Genomic DNA, 26,135 nt, shown 5'->3' on the forward strand with positions numbered 1-26,135 from the left:
GAGTAGGATCAGAAGGAAGACCCTCAGACTCCTCGTCCGAGAAATATCTGGGGTCTTCCTCTTCCTCCCACGAGGCCTCACCCTCGGTGTCAGACACAAGTTCACGAACCTGTGTCTGCAACCTCGCCCGGCTCGACTCCGTGGAGCCACGTCCACGATGGGGGCGTCGAGAGGTAGACTCCCTCGCCCGCATCGGCGAAGCTCCCTCCGCCGACGTAGTCGGGGAGCCCTCCTGGGAGGTGGCCGCAGTCGGCACCGCACGCGGTACCGACGTCGGGGACCTCACCCCGGGCGATGGGCCAGCCGGCGCCACGCTTGACGGTACCGGAGGCGCAAGCACCGCCGGTACCGGAGGGGAAGGGCGCAACAGCTCTCCCAGAATCTCTGGGAGAACGGCCCGGAGGCTCTCGTTCAGAGCGGCTGCAGAGAAAGGCAAAGAGGTCGATGCAGGCGTCGACGTCAGAACCTGTTCCGGGCGAGGAGGCTGTTCAGGGCTGTCCAGAGTGGAGCGCATCGACACCTCCTGAACAGAGGGTGAGCGGTCCTCTCGGTGCCGATGCCTGCTGGGTGCCGACTCCCTCGGCGACCCAGAGCTCTCGGTGCCGACGCGGGGAGGCGACCGGTGTCGATGCTTCTTCGACTTCTTCCGAAGCATGTCACCGGAGCTCCCCGGCACCGACGAGGAGGACGTAGAATCCAGCCGTCGCTTCCTCGGGGCCGAGGCCGAAGGAGGTCGGTCTCGGGGGGGCTGTACCGCAGGAGCCCTCAGGGTAGGAGGAGACCCACCCGAAGGCTCACCGCCACCAGCAGGGGAATGGACAGCCCTCACCTGCACTCCTGACGATGCACCACCGTCCGACGACATCAGCAGACGAGGTCCCGGTACCACCGACGTCGATGCAGTCGCCCGATACCTTGGCGCCGATGCAGAGGCCCGATGCCTCGATGCACTCGATACAGTGGCGGCCGAGGAAGATGGTCTGGACGCTGACGACGTCGATGCACTCGAAGATCCCGGTGCCGATGCCGACGAAGAGCCAGAGAACAACACGTTCCACTGGGCTAATCTCGCTACCTGAGTCCGCCTTTGAAACAGGGAACACAGACTACAGTTCTGAGGGCGGTGCTCGGCCCCCAAACACTGAAGACACGACGAGTGTCTATCAGTGAGCGAGATTACCCGGGCGCACTGGGTGCACTTCTTGAAGCCGCTGGAAGGCTTCGATGTCATGGGCGGAAAAATCACGCCGGCGAAATCAAAATCCGAAATGACGGAAAAGAGCACCAAAAAATTTAGAAGGGAGAAAATCTCGACCGAGGCCGAAAAGAGGCCTACCCCGACGACGAAAGAAAACTTATCGGGGGCAAAAAGCTGGAAGTACGGGAAGGGGTGGTCTGAAACCCGGGGGGGGTTTTCGAAGCACTTCCCGACACTTTAAAGACTTTTTCCGAAGAAAAAAACACGTCAAAAATAAATTTGGACGCGCGAGGTCGACTTTCCGGGGCTCGACACGGCGAAACACGACCGTACCGAGTGCGGACAAAAGAAGACTGGCCGGCTCGAGCCGGTTTCGGGCGGGAAGACGGCCGCGCATGCGCGGTGCGCGCGGGCGCGCGAGGACTAGCAAAGGACTTTGCTAGAGAAGTTTCCGATTGGAGGGGCTGCCGTGGACGTCACCCATCAGTGAGAACAAGCAGCCTGCTTGTCCTCGGAGAATCTTAAATTTCAACAGAAAGATTAAACATTAAAAAAAACAAACCCATGACAAGTATTAGCACACTGACTGAGACTTAATGAATGGCTAACAAAATTATTCAGTGTGTCATTTGCATTTGGTCACTCAGATCACAGAATGAGGCTTCTCCTAAACAAATTATTAAGGATAACAATGACTAATTATATAACTAAACACGGTTGGATGGTCCTACGGACAAGTGGGAAAACCCTCAATTTTGTCAACTTGCGGCTTTTAGGATCTTACTGCATTAAGACATCAATATTTACCTATGGACAAGTGGACTAAGCTAAAAGCCAATGAATTTCACCGATTTTTGGATGTGACTGAATGGGCTGTCCCCATTGGCCATATGAACAACTGGGCCAATCGTCCATAAAGACCATCCAGTTAACAGAGAAACATAAAAAGATATTTCTTTGCAGATTTTCTTGTCTTCAGTTAAACAACGCCTAACTGCTTTCAATGCATCAAGAATATTTCAACATTAAAAGGACAGTAAAAGAAGACATTAATGTTTTGAAGCCTGTTCATGTATCCTATAATATAAAACAGATTCAGGTTCAAACTCAAAAGCCCCAAAGAAAAGAAGTCCAATAGGTTTAAGCTGTACCAACCTGGCTTAAAGGTGGTGGTCCTCCCATGGGTGGCATCATGGGTGGCATCATACCTGGGGGAATGGGAGGGATTGCTGGTGGTCTCTGACCCATTGGTGGCATTCCCATTGGGGGGAATGGAGGAGGCATTCCAGGAGGTGGCATCTATGAGTCAGAAGTACAAACATGAGAAAACTCTTACCGAGCATAAATCAATCTAGTCCTTTAAATTCCCATAAGGTTTCTAAAACACTTCACTTGTGGTTCATTTAGAACACAAGCCTTATTAATTTCTGCTATGAAGACCAAACTATTCCATCTTACAATCTGTGAGTGATAAATTCCATAATATCAATATTGCACATCATCCCTGTATATGAAGTTTCAAATGAGGAGACCTGAGCAGGTGACTCAGCAGTAGAACTGTGTACTGCCATACGGAAGGTTCCTGAATTTGATCCCAGAGGGTGGGGACACCACAAAAGCACACTACTCAGTGCTCAAGGAGAAACTTGGTGACTGAATTCATGCTTAATTGTATTTTATTTATTAAGTGCATAAATAATTACACTGTAATTATACTGGTGTACCTCACTTGGAAGTTATTTAATAATTATGTTATAAAAACAATAACTAAGGTCACGTGGTACCATGAGAGAGAGCGGTCGCTGAAAAGCGGAGCTCCCACGCTTCCGCAGTGAATTATTGGCAATATCGACATAAGACCCAAGCCTCAAATACACAAACCTCTCGTGGTACATCGGAGGGGGAAGAGAACGAGAAACGACCCTCAAATCGCTGATTTGCAAAGAAATGGTGTCCAAAATACAGAAAAAAGTGAAGGAGAAAGGCAAGGCCCAGGAGCCCAAAATGGCGGAAAGCCCTACATGGCAAGGCTCCTCAGTATGCTCCGCATGGACCGCCGAGATAACAGCCGAGGTGACGGCAGCAGTGGAAGCAGCGCTGGACAAAAAACTGCAAGTTCTGTATGATAGAGCAGAGGCTGCACATGAGCGCCTTGACGGCTTTCATTTGGATCTAGATCATATGCAACAGCGGGTCGAGGACATAGAGGACTGCCTACAGGAGGCCGAGGAGCCGCGAGCGGCGCTCCAGAAGAAAGTAATGGACTTAGAACAAAAACTAGATTTAGAAAATCGTGCACAGAGGAATAACTTGCGATTAGTCGGGCTCCCGGAAAGTCTGAAAGACGGGGAGTTGGTGAGCTTTATGGAGCGCTGGCTCGCGGAGACGCTGCAACTAAACAACTTACAAGACCCGCTGCGAACTGAGCAAGCCCACAAGATAGGGCCACACCGACAGTCAACGGACAAACCCTCAGGTGGTAATTTTGAAGCTCTTGCAATACAAGCACAAACAAGTGATTTTAAAGGCGATCAGAGAGGGCCAAGGGCTACAATACGAAGGCCGGAAGAACTTATGCTTCCAAGACTACTCAGTCAGTGTGGTGGCGGCGAGGCGCGCATTTGCTCCACTACGTGCTGAGCTATACGAGAGGAATATTAAAATTTTTTCTGATATATCCAGCTAAGCTGCGACTTTATCAAGATGGAGTGGAAATGAACTATGAAACCGTGGAGAAAGCCAAAGATTTTTTGAAGTCGCTGCCAGCTAGAGCAACGAAGTAAGGGAAGTACAGACAGCTAATACAGCGGAAGAACAAATATGAGGGCAAGGAAAGCCGAAGAGACCTAAGGGCTTATGGCAAATCCAAAAGACAATATATTGGGGCGCAACTGCTAATATGATAGAAGGCCTGGACTTTCCACTGGCTGGATCGAGCACACTGTAGCCCTAGAGATGTGGGGAAAATAGATATTTACCAAAATGAAGAAGGTGGATAAGATGCCAGACTGTGAGAGGAAAAAAAGACAAGCTCAGCATGATGCCGTGAGGACACGGGAGCCCTGGGGGCCATCCGCCATCAAAGAGTAACGCGACATGCTGCGGAGAAGAGTAGAATCTATACTGCTGACCTATGCAGAATTTGCAGAATGGGAGCAATGTGGCGTGTGGCCCCCTCGGATCCGTGAGATAAGCTGACTTTCTCTCTCAAATCTCTTTCTATAATGTTTCCTTATTTTTTCGGTTTCTAATGGTATTGAATGTGTATATAGTTACATTATGATTACAAGAGGGGCAGTAAGGCTGGGGGAAAATGGCTGAATAAGAGGCTTGGGGGAAAGGTGAAAAGGGAGGGAGTGGGGTACCAATACATGACAAGTTTTGAGTAGAACTCGATGGGGAATAAGGGGATGGGGAAGGAAGGGGTAGAGATGTTGGGGGGGGGGAATGGGGAGGGTTCTGGGAGGGGGCAGGAGAGGATGGGGAGGGCAGAACGAACAACAGAAAGTCAAAAGTCTAGTTAACAAAGATATGTCCACGGGGATTGAAAGATCACAGCTGAGAAGCTGGAGGAGGGGTAAGCTGGGATACCTCTCTTCCTTTTGAGATTCTAAGAACGGAGAATACGCAGAATGGGATTACATAAGGGATGGGTAAGGTAAAGATAATGTCATGGAATGTGGGAGGAATAACATCACCGGTAAAACACTCCAAAATATTACAGGTATTGAACAGAAACAAAGTGCATATAGCCATGCTCCAAGAAACACATCTGAGTTGGAACACAAAAAGCTGTGCCGATGGTGGGTAGGTGATCTAATGGATAGTCCCACATCAAATAAAAAAGCAGGGGTGGCTATATTATTTCATAAGGGTCTACAATGTGAGTTGAATCGACGGATTGTGAATTCACAGGGTAGATATGTTATCCAACAACTTACACTAAATCAGAGACCAATGTTGCTGGTTAACATATACACCCCAAATACGATAAAAAAAATTTTCAAACTATTGTTGGACACATACAAAATTTTGATCAAATACCAGTAATAATGGGAGGGGATTTTAACCTGGTTTATGACCCAATGGTGGACTGCACTGGCCCCTCACGGATTAGATCTGTAAACTATTCTAAAGGAGTGCCTTGGGTGTGCTCAGAGCTAGTACTGTTAGATTCCTGGCGCTTGTTACATCCAGGAGAGCGTGATTACACTCATTTATCTAGTGCTCATGGCATATAATCACATATAGATCACCTGTTAATATCCCAATGTACCGCGACGTAGTTGGAGAGGGCGGAAATAGGTCCTACACAAGTGTCAGATCATGCTATGATATGGATTACACTGCACTGGGGGCCTTAACCCGAGCAACCCTTCTACTGGAGGTTTCCGAGAGCTCTATATTATGACTTACAGCTTCATAAATTTGTGAAAGATAAAAGGAAAGACTATGCAGAGACTAATAGAGACAGCTTTCAGTCAGATCCCGTACTTTTATGGGACGCAGCTAAGGCTGTGTTGCAAGGTCACATAATATCATACTCAGCTCATAAAAAGAAAGCGAGGGAGGCTGCGCTAGTGCGATTAGAGGTGAGAGTACGGAAGCTAAGACAGCTGTATGGTAAGACACAATCTATTAGCCACAAGAAAATGCTGCTGATGGCACAGATAGATAGAGTTGAACCAACTGATTCAATCTAGAACACAGAAATCACTGGTGTACTTCAGATACCAGCTGTACAAACATGCTAACAAGCAGGGGAAGCTGCTGGCGAGATTAGTTAATCAAGTAGGGGGGAGGAGATGAGTGACACAAATCCAAGATGATCAGGGAACCAGACACCACACAAATGAGGACATCAATAAAGTGTTTGAAACATTCTATACTCAGTTATACTCTCAAACGAAGGACGAGGGCCTAGAGGCAGTAACATATTTGGAAGGCCAGGTAATACCACAGATTACGAGGACGAGGGCCTAGAGGCAGTAACATATTTGGAAGGCCAGGTAATACCACAGATTACGAGCCACCAGAGGGCAATACTAAATACGGATATCTCTGTAGATGAAGTTCGATGGTGTATAAGGGATAGCCCATTATATAAATCACCGGGGGTGGATGGATTTACATCAGAGGTGTATAAAATCTTGGTAGAAGAAGTTGGGGCGTGTGTGGCAAAGGTTTTCAATCTACATGTAGCGAGGAGAACTCCCCAGCTCGCTGCGCACGGCGCAAATAATTGTACTATTAAAACCAGGTAAAGACCCGACCCGGACAGAGTCATATCGCCCAATATCATTATTACCATACAAAGCTAAACTACTTGCAAAGATTATGGCAAATAGACTGGCTAGATTCCTACCTCAGCTGGTGTTAGACCCACAGGTGGGATTTGTACGGGAGTGCTCAGTAACGAAAAATGTGCGGAAAATATTACAGGCTTTGGAGCAGATAAAACTTGGCCGAATCCCATCTATACTAATAAGTTTTGATGCTCATAAAGCATTTGATAGAGTGAGATGGGATTTTATGTTTGCAGTATTGGAAACTTATGGGATGAGTGGGTTTTTTAGGAAAGCTATTGAAACGCTATACCATGGCCCATTAGCGGAGGTGTCGGTGAATGGAGTGATATCTGGGCGATTTGAGATAGCCAGAGGCACTAGACAAGGTTGCCCTCTGTCACCCCTTCTATTCGTGCTGGTGCTGGATCCGTTACTCCGAGATCTTATGGGGATGCCCGAGGTGCAAGGGGTACAAATGGGCTCAGAGCACTTTAAGATTTCCGCCTTTGCGGATGATTTACTAGTCATTCTTAGGCAGCCAAAGGTATCACTGCCCGCTGTTTTGGAGATTTTCAAAGAATATGGAGATTTCTCCGGTTTTGGCCTCAACTTGGATAAGTCCAAGGTAAAACCGTTATATTTGACAGCTGAGGAATGGACTTATTTAAATTGCCCACTTAAGCGAACAGATCACTCATTTAAATACTTAGGAATACAGCTACCAGGGGACCCAGCACAGTTGTATCAGCTAAATATAACTAAATTGTTTGATTTTACTAAACAGCTCCTAGATCGGTGGCTTAACTTGCCACTCACACTGCTGGGAAGAATTTCCTTGTTTAATATGATAATTCTCCCGAAATGGCTATATTATTTTCAAATCTTGCCAATATATCTTAAGAAACAAGATTGGAGGAGAGTGATGGGAATGTTATCCAAGTTTTTCTGGAATAACAGACGCCCGCAGATAACCTGGCACAATATGCTGGATACATGAATATCAATGAAATGCTTTGATGTCCCCATGCATACCCCCACCCTCCCACTCTGTCAGACTGTTAAAGTAATGCATTGATGTTTCTCTTATATATACTATCTGCTAACACATTTGCTTATTTCCGATCTGACGAAGAAGGGCAACCTTCGAAAGCTAATCAAGAAACGTATTAAGTTATGTCCAATAAAAAAGGTATCATCTTATTTTTTTTTCCATGTTTTATTTTGTTTGATTTCTATTGATAAACTGGTTACATGGGAAAGGCGACTGGCTGTTAGGCACTGCATACTTCACCCCATGTGAGGCGGAAGAGGCATGGGTCAGCCCACTGCGATTAGAGTATGTGCTGCAAGCCAAACAGGCCTCATTGCCAAGGAGCCTACGTCAGAGCTTATTGATCAGACCTCTTAGATTACTGTGGAGAGATTTAATGCTGGGCGTGGGCATTTGATGCACGGCAAAGTGAACTGCTGCCCATAACTGGGAATGGGGATTTCCTCCCAGGGGTGGACAATTCAAGATTTAGAAATTGGCGACAACGGGGGATTGATATTGTACAAGATCTAGTGGATTCAACCGGTAATGTTAGGAGACTGAATACTCTGGGGCATGGAGAAGTAACATGGGCAGACACATTTACATATAGCCAGGTTTCGCATTATATTGTAGGGATACCTCAGCAGTCTCTGGTTGTTGATGTGCCCAAAAAGATAACTCAGTATTACGAAACACCTACTAATGAAGCTGCGTCAATATCACTGCTTCACAAAAGACTTCTGCAGAGTGCAGCGCACAAAGACTTACATCACATCATGCTGAAATGGTCGAGAGATTTCCAAAAAGTGGTTACACCGCAAATGCTGCTAAGCAGTATGAGGAAAATTCCTAAGAGAACAGCCAGTGCGGAGCTGAGAGAGTGTCAGGGAAGGGTGCTCTTTCGAGCATACACGTCTAAATTGCGGCTATACAAAATGGGAGGAGTGGAATCATCTGAATGTGGTAAATGTGGGGGGACCCATGTACGTTTTATCACACTACTAGTAAAAAAGGCCCGTTTCTGACACAAATGAAACGGGCGCTAGCAAGGTTTTCCTCATAGTGTGTATGTTTTGGAGAGTGTATGTGAGAGTGACTGTGTGTGAGAGAGAAAGTGAAAGTGCGAGTGTGTATGTGTGAGAGAGAGAGAGTGAGTCTGGGTGTGAGTGTGTCTGTGAGAGAGTGTGTGTGTGAGTATGAGAGTGTGTGCAATTGCGTGTGAGACACAGTGTGCTAGAGAGAGAGAGAGGGTATGATACATACCTGTAGCAGTTGTTCTCCGAGGACAGCAGGCTGATTGTTCTCACGACTGGGTTGACGTCCGCGGCAGCCCCCACCAACCGGAAGAAGCTTCGCGGGACGGTCGGCACGCAGGGCACGCCCACCGCGCATGCGCGGCCGTCTTCCCGCCCGTGCGCGACCGCTCCCGCCAGTTGAATGACTAGCAAAAGATGAAACACACAACTCCAAAGGGGAGGAGGGAGGGTAGGTGAGAACAATCAGCCTGCTGTCCTCGGAGAACAACTGCTACAGGTATGTATCATACCCTTTCTCCGAGGACAAGCAGGCTGCTTGTTCTCACGACTGGGGTATCCCTAGCTCTCAGGCTCACTCAAAACAAGAACCCAGGTCAATTGAACCTCGCAACGGCGAGGGAACAACAGAAATTGACCTACGAAGAACAACTAACTGAGAGTGCAGCCTGACCAGAATAAATTCGGGTCCTGGAGGGTGGAGTTGGATTTACACCCAAACAGATTCTGCAGCACCGACTGCCCGAACCGACTGTCGCGTCGGGTATCCTGCTGGAGGCAGTAATGAGATGTGAATGTGTGGACAGATGACCACGTCGCAGCCTTGCAGATCTCTTCAATAGTGGCTGACTTCAAGTGGGCCACCGACGCTGCCATGGCTCTGACACTATGAGCCGTGACATGACCCTCAAGAGTCAGCCCAGCCTGGGCGTAAGTGAAGGAAATGCAGTCTGCTAGCCAATTGGAGATGGTGCGTTTCCCGACAGCGACCCCTAGCCTGTTAGGGTCGAAAGAAATAAACAATTGGGCGGACTGTCTGTTGGGCTGTGTCCGCTCCAAGTAGAAGGCCAATGCTCTCTTGCAGTCCAATGTGTGCAACTGACGTTCAGCAGGGCGGGTATGCGGCCTGGGGAAGAATGTTGGCAAGACAATTGACTGGTTAAGATGGAACTCCGACACCACCTTCGGCAGGAACTTTGGGTGGGTGCGGAGCACTACTCTGTTGTGATGAAATTTGGTATATGGAGCATGAGCTACCAGGGCTTGAAGCTCACTGACCCTACGAGCTGAAGTAACTGCCACCAAGAAAATGACCTTCCAGGTCAAGTACTTCAGATGGCAGGTATTCAGTGGCTCAAAAGGAGGTTTCATCAGCTGGGTGAGGACGACGTTGAGATCCCATGACACAGTAGGAGGCTTGATAGGGGGCTTTGACAAAAGCAAACCTCTCATGAATCGAACGACTAAAGGCTCTCCAGAGATGGCTTTACCTTCCACACGATAATGGTAAGCACTAATCGCACTAAGGTGATTCCTTACTGAGTTGGTCTTGAGGCCAGACTCTGATAAGTGCAGAAGGTATTCAAGCAGGTTCTGTGCAGGGCAAGAACGAGGTTCTAGGGCCTTGCTCTCACACCAAACGACAAACCTCCTCCACTTGAAAAAGTAACTCTTTTTAGTGGAATCCTTCCTAGAGGCAAGCAAGACCCGGGAGACACCCTCAGACAGACCCAACGCAGCGAAGTCTACGCCCTCAACATCCAGGCCGTGAGAGCCAGGGATTGAAGGTTGGGGTGCAGCAACGCTCCGTCGTTCTGCGAAATGAGAGTCGGAAAACACTCCAATCTCCACGGTTCTTCGGAGGATAACTCCAGAAGAAGAGGGAACCAGATCTGACGGGGCCAAAAGGGCGCTATCAGAATCATGGTGCCGCGGTCTTGCTTGAGCTTCAGTAAGGTCTTCCCCACCAAAGGTATGGGAGGATAAGCATACAGGAGGCCGGTCCCCCAATGAAGGAGAAAGGCATCTGACGCTAGCCTGCCGTTTGTCTGAAGCCTGGAACAGAACAGAGGCAGCTTGTGGTTGGTCTGAGAGGCGAAAAGGTCCACCGAGGGGGTGCCCCACTCTCGGAAGATCTTGCGTACCACTCTGGAATGGAGCGACCACTCGTGCGGTTGCATGACTCTGCTCAGTCTGTCGGCCAGACTGTTGTTTACGCCTGCCAGGTACGTGGCTTGGAGAAGCATGCCGAAGCGACACGCCCAACGCCACATACCGACGGCTTCCTGACACAGGGGGCGAGATCCGGTGCCCCCCTGCTTGTTGACGTAATACATTGCAACCTGATTGTCTGTCCGAATTTGGATAATTTGGCAGGACAGCCGATCTCTGAAAGCCTTCAGTGCGTTCCAGATCGCTCGGAGCTCCAGGAGGTTGATCTGCAGATCCTTTTCCTGGAGGGACCACAGACCCTGGGTGTGAAGCCCATCGACATGGGCTCCCCACCCCAGGCGGGATGCATCCGTCGTCAGCACTTTCGTGGGCTGCGGAATTTGGAATGGACGTCCCAGGGTCAAATTGGTCCGTATGGTCCACCAGAGCAGTGAAGTGCGGCAACTGGTGGAGAGGCGGATGACATCCTCTAGATTCCCGGTGGCTTGGAACCACTGGGAAGCTAGGGTCCATTGAGCAGATCTCATGTGAAGACGAGCCATGGGAGTCACATGAACTGTGGAGGCCATATGACCCAGAAGTCTCAACATCTGCCGAGCTGTGATCTGCTGAGACGCTCTGGTCTGCGAAGCCAGGGCCAAGAGATTGGTGGCCCTCGCTTCGGGAAGGTAGGCCTGAACCGTCTGGGAATTCAGCAGCGCTCCTATGAATTCCAGAGACTGAGTTGGCTGGAGATGGGACTTTGGGTAATTTATCACAAACCCCAGCAGCTCCAGAAGTTGAATAGTGCACTGCATGGACCGGAGGGCTCCTGCCTTCGAGGTGTTCTTGACCAGCCAATCGTCGAGATATGGGAACACGTGCACTCCCAGCTTGCGTAGGTAGGCCGCTACCACCACGAGGCACTTTGTAAACACTCGTGGGGCAGAGGCGAGCCCAAAGGGCAGCACACAATACTGAAAGTGCCGTGCGCCCAGGCGGAATCTGAGATACTGTCTGTGAGCTGGCAGTATCGGGATGTGAGTGTATGCGTCCTTTAAATCCAGGGAACATAGCCAATCGTTTTTCTGAATCATTGGCAGAAGGGTGCCCAAGGAAAGCATCCTGAACTTTTCTTTGACCAGGAATTTGTTCAGGCCTCTCAGGTCTAGGATGGGACGCATCCCCCCTGTTTTCTTTTCCACAAGGAAGTACCTGGAATAGAATCCCTGCCCTTCCTGCCCGGGTGGTACGGGCTCGACCGCATTGGCGCTGAGAAGGGCGGAGAGTTCCTCTGCAAGTACCTGCTTGTGATGGGAGCTGAAAGACTGAGCTCCCGGAGGACAATTTGGAGGCAGGGAGGTCAAATTCAGGGCGTATCCGCACCGCACTATTTGGAGAACCCACTGGTCGGAGGTTATGAGAGGCCACCTTTGGTGAAAGAATTTTAACCTCCCTCCGACCGGCAGGTCGTCCGGTACGGACACTTGTAGGGCGGCTATGTTCCCGTGGATCCAGTCAAAAGCCCGTCCCCGGCTTTTGCTGTGGAGGCGCAGGGGGCTGCTTAGGCGCACGCTGTTGACGGGAACGAGCGCGCTGGGGCTGTCCCTGTGCCTGACGAGGCCTTCGGGCCGGCTGGTTGTACCTACGCTTCGCAAAAGAATAGGGTGCAGCCGGGGGTCACGTGATGCTGTGATGGAGAGCGGTCGCGGGTGAATCTCTCTCCGTCGCCGACCTACCCGTTTGCGAATCTGCAAAAGAATCGAACCCTTCAAAATATAAAAAATTGTAGCACAGCATTTGGGGAGCGCTCCTGTCGGCAGTACAGCTGGTGAAAACTGAAAATGACAGCGAGATTAGCGGCGCGGGACAAGCAGAGGGGAAAGACGACCGAATACAAAATGGCGGCGTCTCCTCCTGAGGCGGGAACATCGGTCTCCTCCGCGTGGATAGCGGAGATAACGTCAGAACTAACAGTAGTAATGGAGGATCTGCTTGAGCGGCGTCTGGGCCCGATCGATCAAAAGCTGGACGGCAAGCTGGAACAGCTGAACGCTAAAATCGGAGAACTGACAAAAGAATGTGTAGCATTCCAGACACGGACCAGTGCGGTGGAAGATCGCATAACAGAAGTGGAGAAGGACCAGGGAAACATGAAGAAACTGGTGGCAGACATGGAAAACAAAATCGAAGATTTAGAGAATCGTTCCAGACGGAACAATATTCGCTTGGTGGGTCTGCCAGAGGCGTTGGGGGCCCGTCAGCTGGAAAAAACCCTGGAACAGTGGCTAAACACACAGGTGGATTTTCCAGAGTCAATAGGCCCATTGAGAATAGAGCGAGCTCATCGTCTGGGAACTCGCCAGATGGGGAAAAATACATCACGAGTGGTAATCTGCAAGATATTAAATTTTGTGCACAAACAGTGTATACTACAGACAGCACGCTCGGCAGCGACTCTAACTTATGAAGGCAAGAAGATCCTATGTTTCCAAGACTATTCGGCTGGAATATCAGCAAAAAGGCGGGCATTTTCATCAGTATGTTCAAAACTATTTAAGATGAAGATTCGCTTCTCACTGCAATATCCCGCCACTTTGAAACTGACACATAATGGAAATATAAAAATATTTACATCGGAGAAAGAAGCGGGAGCCTTTGTAGCCGACTTGGAGAGGGCAGCGGAAGCAGAGCCGGCAGAGACTGGATCTACTTGACCTGTGTGAATCTGAAACGGTCGACGAGAGCAGAAGAGTTTGTAAGAACCTAAAGCATACATTGAACAGGACTTGGTAAATGTTGTAGTTGGACTTGCATTGAAAGTTAAAAAAGAGGGGAGAAGATAATGTACAAACATACATGCTATAGGTGAAATCCTTATAGGGGATGAAGTAGGGAAGTAATTACTATACACATAAGAAAGGGAGCGAATGATGTTAATAGTATAGTATCCTTATTGGAGGAGGGGGAAAGAGAAATTAGACTAAGACTAGAGCGGGGAGGGGAGGTAAGCATTGGTTAGTTGTGACCAGCCAAACGGGGGGGAAAGTTTGGTTAATGTTAAGGGATGGAGGGAGGGCAGGGGGGAAAGGAGATAGGGGGAGGGGATGCAATATGTGCAAAAAGGAAAAGACAAAGGTAACTTCTTCTCAAAGGGGAAAGGGGATGGAATCATTTGGTTATAGACACTTTCAGTCGCAATGTAAGACATATGGTAATTATGAGGGACTGCTGCAGCTGGGACAGCAGCCCGGGAATTGGCAGGAACTTAGCCAGCTATTAGAAGCAAAATATGGAGGGATAACATGAAAGATATGAAAATATACTCATGGAATGTTGGAGGTATAGGCTCGCCCATTAAGAGGAAAAAAATAATGGGGGAATTACGCAAAAAGGGAGCAATGATAGCCATGATACAAGAAACACATTTAACAACACAGGAACATGCAAAACTAAAAACATGGTGGGTGGGAACGATATTAGAGGCCCCAGCAGTGGGGAAAAAAGCAGGAGTAGCAATATTGATTCATAAAACGCTCCAGGTAACCCAGCAGCATGTATATATAGACCCAGAGGGCCGATTTATCATAGCTAAGGTACAGATTGATGGAAGGCCAATGCTGCTGGTGAATGTGTATGCCCCGAATGTGTACAGCAAAAAGTTTTTTCAAAATTTAATTAAGCGTATCCAAACAATAACAATACAAGATCCGCAAGTGCAGACGGTAATAGGGGGAGACTTTAACATTGTGGCAGATGAAACTATAGATAAGACTCATACCAAAGGGAGAGGAAAAGGGGATCATATGAAAGGCATTGCTTGGATGTGTGATGCACTGGAAGCTCTAGATGTGTGGAGAATATTAAATCCAGATCTCAGAGACTATACACACTATTCAAGAGCGCATCATACTCAATCCCGGATTGATTATCTTTTAATTAATGAGGGGGCTCTCCCAGATGTACAAGGGGCAGGCATAGATGCTACTGTAATATCTGATCACGCGCCAATCTATATTATCATCAATAGACAAGATACGCAATATAAGAGAAGGAAATGGATATTTCCAATTGAGCTTTATTATGATGAGGAATTTTTGAGATATATAAGAGAGAAATGGATGGAATATAAAATTCATAATGAGAAACATACATCAGACCCTATATTATACTGGGAGGCAGCGAAAGCTGTACTCCGAGGAGAAATAATAGCTTATTGCAGCCGAAAGAAAAAAAGACGAGAACAGGAAATACTCAGGCTAGGGAAACAATTAGTTAAATTGCGACGGCAATATGGAGACAAAGCTCAAGCCACAATAAGAGAGCAATTACTAGCCACACAGATAAATTTAAATACTTTAATCCATCAAAGAGCTATTAAATCCGCAATATACTATAGATATCAACTTTATAAATTTGGGAATAAGCAAGGCAAAATGCTAGCAGGGCTGATCAGGAAAAAGACTGGCCCACAAAGGGTGATTACTTTACAGTTCCCCTCAGGAACGGTAACACATTCAGAGAGTAAAATTAGACAAATATTCCTTGACTATTATACCCAGCTCTACCAGGCAACTACAGAAGACCAGTTAGAGCCAGAGCTATATCTAGATAATATAGTAATACCACAAATAACAGAAGCTCAGAGGGAAATAATTAATCAACCCATAGACTTAGATGAAATAACCAGGGCAATCAAAAGTAGCCCTTTACAAAAAGCTCCGGGACCTGATGGGTATCGAGCTGAGTTCTACAAAATGTTAGAGGCAGAGATTGGGAATCCAATAATGATGGCCTTCCAGCGGGCAGTAGATCAGGAAAGGCTACCTGAGACACTCCGAGTGGCAGACATCGTGGTATTTCCTAAACCAGGAAAGGACCTGAACAGGCCAGAGTCCTATAGGCCAATTTCCTTGATTAATTATGAAACCAAGCTATTGGCGGGTATTTATGCCAATAGACTAGCCAAGATATTGCCAGACATCATAGCCTTACCACAAGGAGGCTTCATTAAAGGGAGACAGATAGTCAAAAATATTAGACAAATATTAGCCTCATTAGAATGGGTGAGAAGAAAGAAAGAAGAATCTTTACTCATAAGCTTCGACGCCGAAAAGGCGTTCGATAGAGTAGACTGGGGATTTATGTTTCGGACAATGAAAGCATATGGGTTTGCAGGGTCATTTGTGAAGGTTATAGCAGCTCTATATAAAAATCCCTTAGCCAGGCTCTATGTCAATGGGGACTATACTGAACTGTTTGAGATTGGTAGAGGCACACGACAAGGATGCCCCTTATCCCCCTTGTTGTTCGCGTTAACCCTGGATCCGCTGATACGGACAATACTAGAAGACCAGGAGATCACAGGGGTGAGAATGGGAACTCATGAATTTAAAATCTCGGCATTCGCTGATGACCTTTTGGTCCACCTTACTAAACCACAGGTGGCATTACCGGTATTACTAGAACGATTCAAAGAATATGGCTCATTTTCGGGCTTTAAATTAAATATGCAGAAATCAGAAAGTATGCCAACGCAAGATACAATGCTGGCGGGGTGGAGGGGGGAGTTTCCCTTACGATGGGTCACAGGTGAATTTAAGTATCTAGGAATAAATCTGACAGCGGATCCGGGCAAAATTTATAGGACAAACATAGATAATCTGCTGAGGCAGACGAAGCAGACATTGGTCCATTGGCACACATTGCCGTTGACATTAAATGGTAGAATTAGTCTTTATAGCATGGTACTATTTCCCCGATGGCTGTATGTACTACGACAGCTACCATTATACCTGCAACAGAAAGATGTTAAAAAATTAAAGAGAATGGTATCCTACTTCTGCTGGGGGGGCAAGAAACCAAAAATCAAATTTGAAAATCTGGAGGGGAAATTGCAGAAAGGAGGATTGGGGCTACCTAATATACGAGATTATAATTGGGCATGTTTATTAAGGCATATGGCAGATTGGATACTAGGAACGGAAGAATACACCCCATGGGAGATAGAAAGAAGCCTATTCAAACCATATCACCCCTATTACTTATTACATGCTCCGGCACATAAGATCCCTATAGAGTGGAGGCAGCATCTTTTATTAGCCCCAATGAGAAAGACATGGGACTATGTAATTCGTCTTTTGGGGAAGAACCCTAGATGTACAGACATGATACCAATAATGGGGAATGCCGATTTCCAATCGGGGATTCAATCAATTAGACACCACAGATGGGCAACAGAAGGGGTGGTGGTAGTGGCGGATGTATTGCACCATACAGGGCGGATATTGACACAAGGAGAATTGGGACGGATAGTTGGGGAGGACAACGTAGATTGGTACTCATACCTGCAGATGAAAATGTATATGACTAGATTGATGAGAGAGGGGTGTACTAGAGAGCTATACCCTCTGTTGGAGCACTTTTTTCTACCCCCAGGGATAGAAAGAGTTACGGTATCGGGGATACATATAGCCATAATGCAGCTGAAAGTACCTCAGTCACTCACAGGAGTGGCCCTAAAATGGACGCATGATCTAGGACAGACAATTACAGAAGCTAACATTCTAACACACATGACAGAGATTAAAGATAATCTATATTATGCCAGACATAGGGAAACTCAGTATCGTATAATCATGCGGGGGTATTTCACACCAAAACAAGCATATTATGCGGGATGTATAGCAGAGAGTAAATGCTACAAATGTGGAGACACGGATCCGTCGCTTTTACATATGCTATGGAGCTGTGTTTCTATACAGAGATTCTGGATGAGAATAAAACAATATTGTGCATATATCTTACATAAATCAGTTATGCTAACGCCCCAGAGGTGTATACTGGGGTATAAAGGAAGCAGGATAAATTTGAGAAAAGCAGAACGCCAATTCATGTATAAAGTTACTATCATTGGGAAAATGTGTATAATGCAATATTGGATAATGGAAGAGGCTCCCTCGTATTGGCACTGGCGTAGCGGGCTGCAGAGGCTCGCTACGTGGGAGGCCAGAGATGCGAGAGATACTCCCAAAAAGAAAAAGGAGTTTTTGGCAATTTGGGAACCTTATATACAATCGATGGGGGGTAGAGCCCGCAGTTTACTATTGAATACGTTACAAATGTATAATCAATAACCAGATGACTGAAAGATGTTACTATAATAGAAAGAGAAGAGGGAGAGGGAGGGGGGAGGGGGCAGGTGGGGGGGCAGATAGGGAAGGGAGGACGGGAGGGAGGGGAAGAAAGAGGGGAGAATAATAATAATAAAAGTGCATAGTTGTTGGTGTTAGAATTGGTTAAAGTTAACAAGAAATATGATAAAGAAGATTGTACATAAGACTCAATTACAATGTTAAATTGCAACTTCTTTAATAAAATTATTGAACTTTAAAGAATAGGGTGCAGCCTGCCGAGCCCGGGAAAAACGCCCGCCCGCGGGGGCGGGTGCTGAAGGCGCCCGGTGGGAGAGCTTGTCGAGAGCGGTTTCCCGCTGATGCAGTTGGTCAACCATCTGCTCGACCTTCTCGCCAAAAATATTATCCCCCCGGCAAGGGACGTCAGCCAGTCTCTGCTGGGTGCGGTTGTCCAGGTCAGAGGCACGCAGCCATGAGAGCCTGCGCATCACTATACCTTGGGCCGCAGCACGAGATGCCACGTCACAGGTGTCAAAAATCCCCCTGGACAGGAACTTTCTGCACGCCTTCAGCTGCCTGACCACCTCCTGATATGGCCTGGACTGCTCCGGCGGGAGCTTATCGACCAGGTCCGCCAGCTGTTGCACATTGGTCCGCATGTGGATGCTCATATAGAGCAGGTAAGATTGGATGCGGGTCACGAGCATGGAAGATTGGTAGGCCTTCCTCCCAAATGAGTCCAGAGTGCGAGACTCCCGCCCCGGGGGCGCCGAGGCGGTATCCCTCGAACTCCGTGCCCTCTTGAGAGCAGAATCCACGACCGCTGAGTCATGGGGCAACTGGGGCCGCATGAGCTCTGGGTCAGAGTGGATCCTGTACTGGGACTCTGCTTTCTTGGGAATGGTGGGGTTAGTTAGTGGTCGCACCCAGTTCCGAAGCAGCGTCTCCTTCAGGACATTGTGCAGCGGTACCGTGGAGGACTCTCTAGGTGGTGATGGATAGTCGAGGACCTCGAGCATCTCGGCCCTCGGCTCTTCCACAGAGACCACGGGAAAGGGAATGCTTATAGACATATCCCGCACAAAGGAGGCAAAGGAGAGACTCTCAGGAGGTGAGAGCTTCCTCTCCGGTGACGGCGTGGGGTCCGAGGGAAGGCCCGTAGACTTCCTCTTCCCCCCACGAGTCCTCATCCTCGGTATCGGACATTAGCTCATGTAGCTGAGTCCGGTACCGGGCCCGGCTCGACGTCGAGGCACCGAGGTCTCGGTGTCGTCGAGCGGTGGACTCCCGCGCCGGCGGGGACGGAGCTCCCTCCATCGACGTCGACGGGGACTCCACCTGCGTGGCGGTCGAGACCGGCACCGCAAGCGGCGGCGGTGTCGACAGCCCCGGCGCCGGGCTAGAGCTCGCCGGCGCCACAGTCATCGGCGCCGGGGGCGCAAGCACCCCCGACGCCGGCACAGCCTGGCGCATCAGCCCTTCCAGGATCCCCGGAAGGATGGCTCTGAGGCACTCGTCCAGGCCCGCTGCCGGGAAAGGCGGTGGGGCCGGTAAGGGTGTCGGTGCCAGAAGCTGCTGGGGGCCAGGAGACGGCACCGAGGTGCCGGAACCCCGACGCGTCGGTACCTCCACCACCGACGGAGATCTCTCCTCTCTGCGATGACGCTTCGGCGTCGACTCCCCTTCAGGGTGCACCGAGGGCTCCCGGTGACGGCGCTTCTTATCTTTTTTCCGGTGCACGTCACCGGCGCCGGAGGGCATGGAGGAGGAGGAGGTCGATCCCCCTCGGTCTCGAGGGTACCGGGTCCGACAGGGTTCGGTCCCGTGGCTCACGAGCTGAGGGAGTGACCGGGGCCGACAGCCCACGCGGCCTCTCAACCCCACTCTCACCGGCGGACCGGCGGGCCGACGGGACCTGTTCTCCTGGGGTCGCTGCCATCGGTGCCGATGTCTCGGGCATCGATACCGGTACCGAAGATCCGGCCTTCGATACCGATGCCGTCGAGGTCGATGTCGAGGGGCCGGCGCAAGTTCCAAAAAGACGGTCCCGCAGAACTTGCCTCGCAACCTGAGTCCGTTTCCGGAGACCGAGACACAGCGCGCACGACTTGAGATTGTGCTCCGGCCCGAGGCACTGGAGGCACCAAGCGTGGGTGTCGGTCTGCGAGATCGGCCGGCCGCAGCGACCACACTTTTTAAATCCACTCGGGACCTTCGAGGACATCGACGGAAAAATCGCGTCGGCGAAGTCAAAGTCGGCAATGGTGGCTAAAATCACACCACTAAAAACTAGCCGACCGAGCGGCCACTAGGCCGCAACGAGGCGTCCCCGCTGGAAGCGAGGGAAAAGGGGAGACGCGCAAAAATCTTTTTTTTTTTTTTTTTTTTTTTAACAATACGAAGAAAGAAAGAAAGAAAGAGGAACCGAACGGGTCAAAGCAACGATCCGCGTAAACGCGGTCGAAAAATCCGGCGGCTGAACGGAGAGAGAGGCAATTGCACAACTCTCTCCAGTCGCGGAAAAAAAGTAACTGGCGGGAGCGGTCGCGCACGGGCGGGAAGACGGCCGCGCATGCGCGGTGGGCGTGCCCTGCGTGCCGACCGTCCCGCGAAGCTTCTTCCGGTTGGTGGGGGCTGCCGCGGACGTCAACCCAGTCGTGAGAACAAGCAGCCTGCTTGTCCTCGGAGAATGTGTTTCACACAGATACAGTATGTGCGAGAGAGAGAGTGTGTGTGAGACACAGATTGTTTGTGAGACTGAGTGTATGAGACCAAGCGAGTGTGTAAGTGACTGTGATACACTGTGAGACATAGAGTGTGTGAGAGAGAGACAGAAAGACATTGTCTGTGAGAGAGAGAGTGTGTGTGTATGACAGAGATACCTCCCTCTCTCTCTCTCTCTCTATGGTGTCAGGCCCCCCTCTCTCTCTGGTGTCTGAGATTGCCGCAACTGCACCTAAGCAATTGGTGTGCTGGAGGAGGGGGAGAGAGAGAGTGTGTGTGTGGGGGGGGGGGGATGTGTTGGAGGGGTTCAGCTTGGAAGAAGAGGGGTGTGGGGGGTTCAGGAAGCGCTGCCAGATAAGAGTGAGAGAGTGAGTGTGTGTGTGGGGGGGGGGGTTCAGGAAGCAATGCCAGATGACAGAGTGAGTGTGTGTGGGGGGGGGGGGGGGGCTCAGGAAGCGCTGCCAGATGAGAGAGAGTGAGTGAGTGAGTGAGTGCGTGTGTGTATGGGGTTTCTGGAAGCGCTGCCAGATGAGAGAGAGAGTGTGTGTGTGTGTGTTTTGAGGGGGCGTGGGGGGTGTGTTGGGGGGTTCAGTTTGGAAGAAGAGGGGTGTGGGTGGTTCAGGAAGCGCTGCCAGATGAGTGAGTGAGTGAGTGTGTGTGTGGGGGGGGGGGGGGGGGAGGGCAGTTTTTCAAGCATTGCCAAATGAGAGTGAGTGTTTGTGGCGTGGGTTCAGGAAGCACTGGCAGATGAGAAAGTGAGTGTGTGTGTGTGTGGGGGGGGAGGTTCAGGAAGCGGGGCCAAATGAGAGTGAGTAAGTGTGTGTGTGTGGGGGGGGGGGGTTCATGAAGCGCTGCCAGATGAGAGAGTGTGTGTGTGTGTGGTGGTGGGGGGGGGGGGGGGGGTCAGGAAGTGTGGCCAAATGAGAGTGAGTGAGTAAGTGTGTGTGTGTGTGTGTGGGTGAGGGTCAAGGAACCGCTGCCAGATGAGTGAGTGTGTGTGTGGGGGGGGGGGGGGCAGGGGTTTCAGGAAGCGCTGCCAGATGAGAGAGTGAGTGTGTGTGTGGTGGGGAGGAGAGGGGTTTGCCAGATGAGTGAGTGAGTGTGTGTGTGTGTGGGGGGGGGGGGGGGGGCAGGGTTTTCAGGAAGCGCTGCCAGATGAGAGTGAGTGTGTGTGTATGTGTGTGTGTGTGTGTGTGTGTGTGTGTGTAATGGTGGTGGGGTTTAGGAAGTGTGGCCAAATGAGAGTAAGTGTGTGTGTTTGGGTGCGGGGTTCAGGAACCGCTGCCAGATGAGTGAGTGTGTGTGGGGGGCAGGGGTTTCTGGAAGCGGTGCTTTGAAGATGAGGGAAGGAAGCGCTGCCAGATTGCAGGGGTGTGTTCGTTTATTGCCGTCACTGCCTCCTCCTCGCGATGCTCCCCCCCCCCCCCCGCCGCCATCCCACCCACCGTTGCGTAGTTTTGCTGGCGGGGGACCCAAAATCCCGCCAGCAGAAGTCCTGTGTTGTCTGCTGACTCCGTGTGATCTTCGGCATTGCTAGCCTGGGCTGGGTGGGGTTCTGTGCATCTGACTTCCTGCGCGTCTGACGTCCTGCACGTGCAGGACGTCAGACGCACAGAAGCCCTGCCTGCAGAGGCTAGTAAATGCTGAAGATCACGCCGGAGTCTGAAGACAGGACTTGTGCTGGCGGGGTTTCGTGTCCCCCGCCAGCAAAGCTACGCGACGGTGGGTGGCGCACCTCCAGCATTTTGTGGGCTGGTCTTCTTTTCTTCTGATGAGCTTTGTTGGTTGTTTTGGGGGGCAGTGCGTGAGGGGGGGGGGGGCGGCGCGGGGGGGGGGGGGGTGTTGGACCTCGGTCATTCTGTGGGCATGGCTTCATTTTAACTCCGTAGCTTTCGGGTGGTTTGCGAGGTTGGTGGCCAGCGTTTCCTAGGCAGGGGGAGGAGTAGGGAAACCCCCCTGCCTGGATGTGGTCCTTTCTTTCATTTTTCTTTAGGTTTTCCGCCCTCGACGTCATGACGTTTGACGCGAGGGCGGGCAGCAAGTCATGGTCAGTGGCTTCACCACCATGAAGTTACGAACTGTTCTGGGAGTCTGAGTGACTTCAGAACGTTGTCCTCAGAACGTTGAGGGTGAGTTTTATTATATTAGATGTGGAAATGCCAGGGAGTCCAGATCTTTTGGGGAACAATTTCTAACTTTCTAGGGCGCCTAGTGCATGCATACATATCATTGAAACCGAACCAGGCCCTATGGGGTGGATGCTCTATCCAGGGCTGGTGCAGTCCATCACAATATGTTGATCTATAAAGCATGTTTAATTGGGAAAAAATGTATATTGGTCAACTGGGTTAAACAAGAATCCCCCTCATATTGGCAATGGCGTAATCGATTCCATGCTTTATTGGTAATGGAACTGAGAGACTCAGTCTTATCATCAATCAGCTGGGAGACCCCCGCATTCCTATGTGATAGACAAAATTAAAAGAAGGTGGTATTAGATCCCTGTGCTTAAGACTAAGTTCATTCTGATGGGTGGGGGGGAAAGAGGGAGGGGCAGGGGAGGATGAGAGGTTAAAATTTCAGCCTACGCTGCACTTGTGAATTTGGTGGATAATATTATGGGGTTAAATAATATAATCACCATACTGTTTAGACGAAGCGGTGTTGAGTTGATAGATACTTGTTTACACTGTTGTAGGCCAAGTAAGATAGGGAGTAGTGATAAGATACAAACTTGATGGCAACTTATACTAATTGGCGTAATTGCAAATGTACTGGATGTTTGAATGCATGTATCACTTACTTCATGACATTGGGTATTTGGGAATGTCATCAATAAAAATGTTGAACTCTAAAAAAAAAAAAAAAAAAATTAACTAAAATGAAATGATTATAAGACTCTGAGAGGAGCTCTACAGAATGGTCTTCATGCCAAAGATTGTTGCTACAATGAGTAATCTAGGTACGTACTGATGAGGGGACATGTATAAAACAATGAGGGGGGGGGGGTTCCTGGACAGCTGCAAAAGAAAATTCATAGTGCTGGGAACCCAGCTATGTCTCTGACTGAGCTAAAAGCCCAAAGAAATAGGAGAAAACTTCCAGATCAAAACAAAAAGGAGATGACCTAATATATCAGTACACTACTAAAATAGCCGTCAATATTTCCTGTAAAATGTAGTTTTACTTTTGATAACCAAATCCTAGATCCTAAAATGAACCAGACTATTACTGGTACATGAGAACAATGCTTCTCATGCAAAATGAACTACTAGAAGTAACAGCATGTATAAAGTATTTCCAAAATGTACATTTTTCATCTCCAAAGTAAGAAGGTTACTTACAAAAGGAGGTGGTAGCATTGGAGGAGCATTGGGAAAGGAAGCTGATTGCCCAGATGGGACACTGCCAGAGTCCGGTGCTGACTGTCAAATATGGAGAAAATAAATAAACACCTGTAAGTCAAATCAATTAGGAAATAAACACATGTAAGTTTATCAACATGAGTCTCACATGCAGACCAGAACTCACAGTATCAAATCAGATCCTAAGTAGCCCCCCCACCAAAAAAAAAAAAAAAGCTCAGTGTCTCTATCCCAGCCAGAGCAACATAAAATTGATATTTAAGCTGAATGATCAGCACAGAAATGAATATATAATAAACCAGAGGTTCCCAAACCTGATCCTGGAGGCATCTCATCCAGTCAGGTTTTTGGGATATCACAATGAATATTCATGACAGAGATTTGCATGCAGTGGATATGTGTATGCAAATCTCTCTCATGAATATTCATTGAGATATCCCAAAAACCTAACTGGCTGGGGTGCCTCCAGGACCAGGTTTGTGAACCATTGTAATAAAACAGTATAGATTCCAATGAACCAATGAGAACCAATCACTAATACTAATGCATTAACACAATCAATACAAAACTAAATATACCAATGAGATTGTAATGGGGGTCCGCTTCCTCCTCTTGGGTGGAGCCGGCAAGCCTGTGGGGCTCCCAGGGTTCCAGGACAGAATACTGCTGATACTGGGACTCAGGGCCAAAGTATTTTATTGTCAAGGCAATTTCATACCAAAAATCATAATTAATTCTTCATAACAAAAGGTACAGCCCTCTTAATATAGTCTTCAAAAGAAAAAGGTACAGTCCTCATAACATAATCTTCAAAAGAAAAAAGGTACAGTCCAGGTCCCAAAATCCCTCAGCAAACATTCAGCTCCTCTACTAGGCCTGAGCTTTCCCTTCCCCCCCTCCTTTAGAAGGGTTCAGTAAGAGTTCAGCACACTTCCAATATAGCACAACAGTTCAGAACAAATCATCATGGACAGTCTTTGCACATCAAACCGATACCACCAATCACCTGCCTTTTCACAGCACAGAGGGAACCCTGTAAGCATAGGCAGTCGGTGGCCCAACTGTTTGGGGAGGCTAAATGGGCGGGGTTATGGGTGGGGCCAGGGGTGGAGCTTAAACCCATAATTGTCTGATAACACACAGAAAAAATAAATAAAAATAAAAGTCACAATTAATACCTTTTATTAAATTTAGATATTAGATATGTATCATATGTCAAAGAATAAAGTGGTTGCTCAAAGCATATACTAACCACAATCGCTCAACTGCAAAACACTATGCACAACTTTGTGCAAAAACACACTCAGAACCTTACTGTACCATAAATATTACACTGGGCAGAACATAATACACCTATATACCACCCATACGGAAAATGCAGACAGTCAACAATATGAAACAAGGGATCATAATATCACAATTCTCATGTACAGCCACAAAACACCCTAATTCATGTTTAATGTGGGATAAAATGCCATAAATAAGTAAATAAATATAAACTTTTAATGTTGAGCACCTGATTCTCAAAGTGGACATATTCCAAACACTATAATGAAAATAAAATGATCTTTTCTACCTTTATTGTCTGGTGACTTTGTTTTTCTGATCATGCTGGCCCAGTATCTGATTCTGCTGCTATCTGTCCTCTTAACTCCGTTTCCAGGGCTTCCTTTCCATTTATTTCTTTACTTTCCGCCTTTCTTCTTCATTTCTTGTCCTACATCCGTAAGCAAAAGCTGGGTCTTCCGCAGACTTGACTGTCCAGCGGATCCAGTCTCTGTCTTTTTTCTCCATCCATGTGCAGTTTTTCTTCTCTTTTCCTTTTCCCTCATCTCATCTCCTTCCTCTCTCTTCCCTCCCCTCCCCTCTATGTCCAGCAATTTCTCCTCTCTCCCTGAGCCCTGCCCTCCCATCCATGTCCCTCTCTCCCCTGCCCCTTCCATTCATCCATATCCAGCAATTCCCCTCTCTCCCTGAGCCCTGCCCTCCCATCCATGTCCCTCTCTCCCCTGCCCCCTCCATTCATCCATATCCAGCAATTCCCCTCTCTCCCTGAGCCCTGCCCTCCCATCCATGTCCCTCTCTCCCCTGCCCCCTCCATTCAACCATATCCAGCAATTCCCCTCTCTCCCTGAGCCCTGCCCTCCCATCCATGTCCCTCTCTCCCCTGCCCCCTCCATTCATTCATATCCAGCAATTCCCCTCT

General features: G+C 48.8%; 1 protein-coding gene across 3 annotated transcripts in view; it reads right to left on the minus strand.

Moving 5' to 3' along the window:
- Positions 1–26,135, minus strand: part of PRPF40B (pre-mRNA processing factor 40 homolog B) — a 379,532-nt gene that overhangs the window by 317,331 nt on the left and 36,066 nt on the right. For all 3 annotated transcript variants that reach the window (XR_003941483.1, XM_030196851.1, XM_030196849.1), the window contains exons 2-4: positions 23,909–23,989; positions 23,368–23,415; positions 2,354–2,497 (exon numbers count right to left, since the gene is read on the minus strand). Coding sequence is in view for 2 of the 3 variants with exons in the window: in XM_030196851.1 (XP_030052711.1) it covers positions 2,354–2,497; positions 23,368–23,415; positions 23,909–23,989 (273 nt within the window). In the remaining variant the exon portion in view is untranslated. The remainder of the gene's footprint in view (positions 1–2,353; positions 2,498–23,367; positions 23,416–23,908; positions 23,990–26,135) is intronic.

This window comes from Microcaecilia unicolor, chromosome 3 (assembly GCF_901765095.1).
Source record: "Microcaecilia unicolor chromosome 3, aMicUni1.1, whole genome shotgun sequence".
Lineage (NCBI taxonomy): Eukaryota > Metazoa > Chordata > Amphibia > Gymnophiona > Siphonopidae > Microcaecilia > Microcaecilia unicolor.